The 7338-nt window shown below is 33.4% G+C and overlaps 1 protein-coding gene across 3 annotated transcripts in view; it reads right to left on the bottom strand.

Moving 5' to 3' along the window:
• Positions 1–2576: 2576 nt before the first annotated feature.
• The window catches only part of ebf1b (EBF transcription factor 1b), a 95131-nt gene continuing 90369 nt past the window's right edge, over positions 2577–7338 (bottom strand). For 2 of the 3 annotated variants that reach the window (XM_060890652.1, XM_060890653.1), the window contains exons 16-17: positions 6865–6933; positions 2577–6050 (exon numbers count right to left, since the gene is read on the bottom strand). In XM_060890652.1, coding sequence (XP_060746635.1) covers positions 6866–6933 — 68 coding nt within the window. In that variant the 3' untranslated portion in view covers positions 2577–6050; position 6865. The remainder of the gene's footprint in view (positions 6051–6864; positions 6934–7338) is intronic. The other variant, XM_060890654.1, reaches the window with a different exon arrangement.

Here is a 7338-nt window from a genome sequence, read left to right as displayed (position 1 = left end):
TGGGCTTGGGGTGGTTGGGGTATTGGGGTGTCTTTTTTTTTGGAGCGGTGGGTGGTTAAGCTACAAAGAAAACCAAATCGGTATCAAAACAAACATTTTTCTATAAGAAATATCCTATTAAATCAATTATGTAAAATGGAACAACTATAGCACAAGCATATAGTGGCATGTATTTGTCCCTTGAAAAGGCTGTTCACCAAACATCACTGACCAGGTTAAGAATGGATTAGACAGAAAAGCATCCAAGAGGCCATGTTAACTCGACATAAGGTGACTATGGGGACTAGTTCTGTGGGCAGTTGCAGATATGCAGATATGCAGATATGCTTCTCTAACAGAGTTTCAGACCTCATTCAAATAATTAAGTCAGTTATAAAGGCAGCTCTTGGCACTAGGTGAAATTTAGGGATTTCGCAGCAAGTGGAAAGAAGATATAAATTAATTATATATTAAAATTATATTATAATTGAATATTATTATTGTATTAATTGATTTACCTCACTCTTCAATATTATGTAATATAGTGAATTTTCCTAACAAATAAACACACTTTAAAAAAAATCCATGTAAAACAATACAGATTTAGAAAAATAAAAATAAATTAATTAAACCAATAAATACAAAAAATCTGGACACAAGTTGCAGACATCACCTCAATGTAATAGTTCAACTAGAATGTAAAATAAAATGTTTTTTAAGGTTATAAAATTTTTTGTTCTTTCAAGATGAAAATGTCAGATGAATTTAGCTTGAAATTTAATATATGCATATGATAAAAGTGTATTTTTTACTGTGTAAGATTTAAGACTCCCTTATTTTTTACTCTCCCACAGTGCTTTGCACAGCTGGAAAGACTCTCAGGTCAGCAGAAAGCAGGTTTTATAGTCTAATCAGATCAGAGTGCTTCAGATGAAATGTGCACAAAGAATGAGCGGATCTTTCCTCTTATGATCATAAATGCAAATGGTGAATCAATTATGCTGCAAGTGCATAGCAATTCATAACTCCTGAGCCATTATTAATATGCTATGGAAACACAGTGAGCATATTTTCTGTGTCATTAGGATGTAATACATTAATGAATTAGCATTATTAAAATGGGGCAATATTATAGGGCTGGAGTGGCAGGTAATTACCGATGTAAACGTATCATGACTTCCACCTATTGGGGAATTAATGTAATAATATAATATCCAGCATTACTTATCACTAATTGCATACGTGTAATTGTGCATAATTGTAATCTACTCCTGTTAGAAATATTTTGATGATGAGCTTTGTAAGCTGAGATGCAACTGACAGTATAATGTAGTGCTTACATTTACATTTGACTCATCAAAAATATGTGCACTATTAAGTGTTTAATTAATCAAATGGCTTTTATAAGTAAGAGAATTAGAAATGCATGTTGTTATAACCTGACATTTAAGACACGCTTTCAAGGGTAATTCACCACTGTAGGACTAATGTTCTTTGACTTTAGGGTTTGTTATTTAAAATAGCATACCATGTAACCTATTTTGCACTGACGTGCTAGACCTGATGGAACTATAATCAGTTATATCACTGCCCAATAGCATTCATTTTAAATCACTGTAATAATATTGGTATTAGCCATACTTATTTATTTTGTTAGCATCAGCTCTTCATGTAGCATACATCTAGGGATGTACTGGTGTCATAATAAAAATTTAAATTTAAAGATTATAGATTTAAATTAATATCCAAAAAAAACAAACAAACAAAAAAAAAAACACAGCACAAATGGACACAGACAAGAAGGAACTTTAATTAAATATTGTGAAAGTTGAAAAGCTATCTTACAGTTTAAAGTTCATTAGAAAATGATCGTTTTTACAGTAGCTTAAATTTTATATCATTTCCCTTCCCAGCAATATATAACCACACACACACACGCACGCACACACGCACGCACGCACGCACGCACACACACACGTAATATCCAGGTAATAACAATTTGTGAGAACAAAAGGGTCAAATAATTTGAAATTGGGTTTCAGGGTCAATTGATCTTAGTCCTAGATGAATAGTGGATGATATTAATTGGAAAATGTTTAATAAAATAAATAAATAAATAGAAAATCTATGGCAAGGTTACTAGAAAGAAACCAGTTCAGAAGATCACATCATTCTGAGAGTATTATGTGTGAAAAAAAAAATGGCAGTTCAGGAACTTTACAAATACATCAGTAACTTGTCAGATTTCGATGGGATTTTGTGCTGTTTGCACCACTACTCCTTTGCCAAGTGACTTTTTTCACTTTTTGATTACCTAGCCAGCCAAATCCACAGCAACACATTACAGGTGAGCCTCTGCATTGTGAAGGCATTTTAACTGCTGGTAGATGCAAGAAAACTTTGTACGTATGTACAAATATACATGAATAATAAAAAAGAAAAAGATATTGTACATGGTGTGCATCAAAAACATCTCAGCAATGCGAAGCAAAGCAAAATAAAGTATAGATCAGTTATATTCATATTCAGGAGATTCACTGAGTGAGTAAGGTCCATGAATCTAATATTTCACAATTTTGCCACAAGATACAAAAATCTAACATAAAATGTAAGACAAAGTTTTATTAACTTACAAATGGTATAAAAATAAAGCCTTGGCCTCATGTACATGGGATTAACAATATGAGTGTTATCCTAAACATGAAACTGATGAAGGACAGAAAATCACAATGTTTGGACAAAAATGTGACAAAAAAAATTGCACATCATAACATAACAATCATGAATATATCAACAAATAAAAGCAATGTATAAAATGTAAGTGTAATGTACATTATGCTAGATGGGTATTTTACATAATCCATTTCGATAAAATCTTGATGCTCCATGAGTTCAGACGTATAATTGCAAGTAGTTGTATAAAGCTGCCTTCTTTCTGAAGTATAAATATATTTCAAACAATCACTTTGGCAAAGTAAAAGAGAAAATCTAGCAAAACAAATTTGCATACTTATTAATTTGTACAAAGAGACATTAAAAAAACAAAAAACAAAAATATAGCAAGAATTAATTGTGATATCCTATGATTAGTAAGAGGGGGCTGTAACTTTCACAGTGCTCAAGCTGCTCTCATTCTAATTCCAGATAATTCATTCTTCCCCTCTTACAGTATGTATTATTCAGCCAATCTGGTAAACACCTGCCTTAATTAGAAACAGCATAGGTCCAACATTAACCCATTAAATCAGCTAACACTAACTCTAAACTTTTCCCAAACATTCTCACAGTCAAATCCTGCATTTGTATGCTTAGGTTATAATGGACTATACTACTGAAAAACCAAATGAAATCACAGTTTGTTCACAAAATATCTAAAGAAAATTCAAGCAAACTTTTAATCAGAAATGGCATAGGCAGAAAAGCACATTCCTTTATAAACACTTCGTAAATGGTGGCAAAAAATAATTCAGACATTTTTAGGGTATGCATAACCCTGGGCAGTGAAATTTGATTTTGTGCATTCTTGTATCTTGTATGTGTATTAAAGAAAGATCTCATGGCAACTGAAATAAAAATGGTGTGCAAAGAGGAGTAGAGGTTCTAGCTTGGCAACTGTTTTCTTTGACAATTGCAATATTGCATTTTAGGCTTGATCATTGATGCATAGACAGTTTTTGCTATTTGATGTTTGGTGATGATTTGAGATTTCTGGAGAATTTAAAGCTTTGAATAGGAAGTTAATTTCAAGATCCTGAAAGCTTTCATTAAAAAAGAAGTACATTATTTTGAAGAACTCTGGAGAAGACTCCATGCCAGATCTAAAAGCAATCACAGTAATCACAACAGTGAAAAAACATTAAAATTAAGTGGTACACAATAATGGCATTGCTTCTTATTAGTGCCATGTTCCACACTGAAAAGAACAACCATATCTCATTAAAGAAAAACAATCACTACTGATTGTTGGACTACTGATCAGAAGGTCACGAGTTCAACTGCCAGCACTGCCAAGCTGCCATGTTGCAAGGCCCTTAGCCCTCAACTGCTCAGTTGTATAAAAATATATCAATGTAAGCCGCTCTGGTTAAGAGCATCTGCCAAATGCCATAAATGTAACTGATTGTACTGTAATGTACTTACACCAGTATTTAGGATCTGTGCCATGCTGAATGGCGCTGAGGTGCAGTTGTAGAAGTGGTTAAAACTGTGCCTTGTTGTTTGAGCTTTACTTTTTCCATCCATGCAAAATTAACATTTATAGTTTCACATTAGTTACCTAATAATATATACTCACACCTCAGAGGAATATATTCTAGTTGTATTACCAGTGTCAAAGTAAACAAGGAGTACAGAATTTATTGGACATAATATCAAAGTAAGTGAGGAGTATGATTACATTTCTCAGTGAAACTGATCAATGCCGTAATTGACTGTTGACATTGTCCCCATCAATAATAAAATGCAAGGCTGTCTGTGTATTAAATTTTACTGTGAAATAACAATCATTAAAAAAACTGAAACCATGGTGTATCACTGTCTTGTTCCCTAAGTTCCCAAGATTGTGTCCACAGTGACCGTGAACAGAGTAAACTGATTATTGAATCTGAATGAATGAATGAATGAATGAATGAATGAATGAATGAATGTGAAGTGATCAGCTTCAGATATTCTCCAGGGCAGGAAATACATGTGCATATGTTACATGCACAATACAAAAATAATCTAAAAATAAAAAAATAAAAGAAACCAGCTTAAAAACAATTAAGGCATGACACTGTGATTGGTCAGTGATTGCATTTCAGTGTGGCATGACGTCCACAGGTGTAAGTTAAATGCATTACATTAATTACATTACATTTACTTCTAACAGCATTTAATTCTTGAAAAAGACAATCTCCTGTTGATTGTTTTCAATGAAAAGATAATGTACTTATGTAGTTAAGTTTCTACTTTTCAGTCTGCATGGTCACACATTGTTTGTGTATTGCATTTTATATTATTGTGAGATTATTGTTGCGCTGGCACATAATCTTTTTTGTATGTCTTGAAAAATCATCTTAACTGAACTTGGTTGTTTGTACACAATGAACCATTGAAATTTAGGGTCTTGTAACAATGGCACAAAAAGCATTGTATTTTATGTTTGCAATAAGCTTTAACACAATTCACAGTTTTGAATAAACTATTCTTTTTTATTCACTTTGTCTGAGGAATAGTAGTTCCTCACAGTTTTCACATGAAAATATGGTGTGATGAAATACGATTTAATCTACATAGCCGGGGATAACAATAAGAAAAGGCTTTTTTTTGCATTGTGTGACCCTGATTACCATGAAAAACTTTGTAAATCAATCTGAATCGGTAAAGTTCATAGCTAGTGAATTATGCTAAGGAAAAATCAGTGCAATTCATCTTTGTTTTGCTCCCTTTTTGTAAATTCTACTTTCTGATTAATTTGGCTTTTGAATAAAGTTCCATGTTGGGGGTGAAGTTTTCATATAGCCTTCGTTTTCAATAATCCTTCATTTACCATACAAAATCATAAATAGAAAACATTGTAGCTCATGTCCCTTATGTCTCACATTTCATTTTCCTTTCACAAAAAAAACACAGAAATTGAATGTTAAACCAAAAACCAACATTTCAAATAAATAGAACTGTTCTAGTTGTGGGGTTTAAGAGCTGTGTGTACCCCTTGTATTAAAAATTGTATACAGTTCCATACAAACTTCAACACCAAAACTTCATACAATAGTCCAGGTTGTGTTTTTTATTCTATCATTTCAAATGTGATTCTGTTTTTAAAAAAGGGCCTGAGTTTAAAGTGATCCTTCAGACAGTAACTGTTGGGTCAGTCAACAACCGGAGTCTTCTGTACACACACAGAGGCCATTACTGGGAAAGAGTGTGTCCTGGGCTTTCCCCATCTCTCTCTCTCTCTCTCTCTCTCTCTCTCTCTCACACACACACACACACACACACACACACACACACACACACACACACACACACTCACACACACACACACTACATAGGAGGAACAATCATTCCAGGGATTGCTGCTGCTGTTGCTGCAAGAAAGAAAGAGAGTTGATTCAGTTTAATTCATTACACATTCCATTACAGGCAATAAATCTTACATCTCAAGATGACACAAAAGTGTGTGAAACATGCCACAATGGGCCATGTGTGTGAAAGACAGGGAAAGTGGAGAGATATGAAAAAGAATAGCTTGTGTTTTCTACATTGCTCAAGGCTTGTTTCATGTTTTCTCTATAGCAATAACTCTCTCATCACATCAAAATGACCTCAGAACTGTTGAAATCAGTGTCTTTGAGTTTCTATTGCAGTTTGAAATAAGAAAAACCTATAAAAAATGTTTTCTCTGTGATAGTGAATTGGCTGAAAGTATGTATGTTCAGTGCTTGATTACAGCTGTACTGATTTTCCTCTAATTGTTTGCACAGTGTTTGTTCCATTGTTCTGTCTTGTGCAGATGCTATGATACATCATTCTGACATCAGGACGATCAGCACCATGTGAAGAATATTTGTTTTACTATTTTTTGTGAGGACCTTCCATTGACATAATTATTAATGCAGATTATTAATTATTAATACAGATTAATAATCTGCATTAATAAGTATTAATGCAGATTATTAATTATTAATGCAGATTAATAATCTGCATAAACCTAAACTAACCGTACCCTTATTATCAGTGAGATATTTGGTTTAAGTATGAAGTATATGGAAGGTTGGAAAGATGGATGGACAGGTAACTTGATCAGCAAATGGATGGATAGATGGAAAAAAGGATGGATGGATAACAGAGGATACTTTAAGCTTCAAGCAATGTGGCCTATGAAAGAGATGAGGAACATACTTCAGGAGAACGCCAAGCCCTGGAGTGCACTGGCAGTGGAGTACTTGTTAGAGTCCACAAAAGACTGATCTGAAGGGAGGAGTGGAGAATAGAAGAAAATGTAAAAGACTAAAAAGGGTATTAATGAGGGATACAAAAGGAGTAAAGAGAACAAGAGAATCAGTTTCAGACCTGGGCCTGTATTTATCAAAATTCTCTAAAATTCTCACAATTTTGGTCAAATATATAAGTACATTTTAAAGCATTTAATGACTTCATAACTAAAAAATGTAGGAGAACTGGGCTAGATGCTTGGCCCCCTATTGTTTTTCAGAGAAGGAATTGACAAATCTAGTTTAGATGATATAGTGCCTCCAATAGGAACATATAGTTTAGCAGTGACAATTTGGGACCATCCCAGGAAACAGAAATTAGAAACTGTTAGTATGTGTAGCATTGTATGTTATCTACAGATTTATTAATTTTTCTACTGCT

The sequence above is a fragment of the Tachysurus vachellii genome, chromosome 17 (assembly GCF_030014155.1).
Source record: "Tachysurus vachellii isolate PV-2020 chromosome 17, HZAU_Pvac_v1, whole genome shotgun sequence".
Taxonomy (NCBI): domain Eukaryota; kingdom Metazoa; phylum Chordata; class Actinopteri; order Siluriformes; family Bagridae; genus Tachysurus; species Tachysurus vachellii.
Note: the sequence above shows the minus strand (reverse complement) of the source record. Positions and strands in the feature narration are given on the sequence as shown.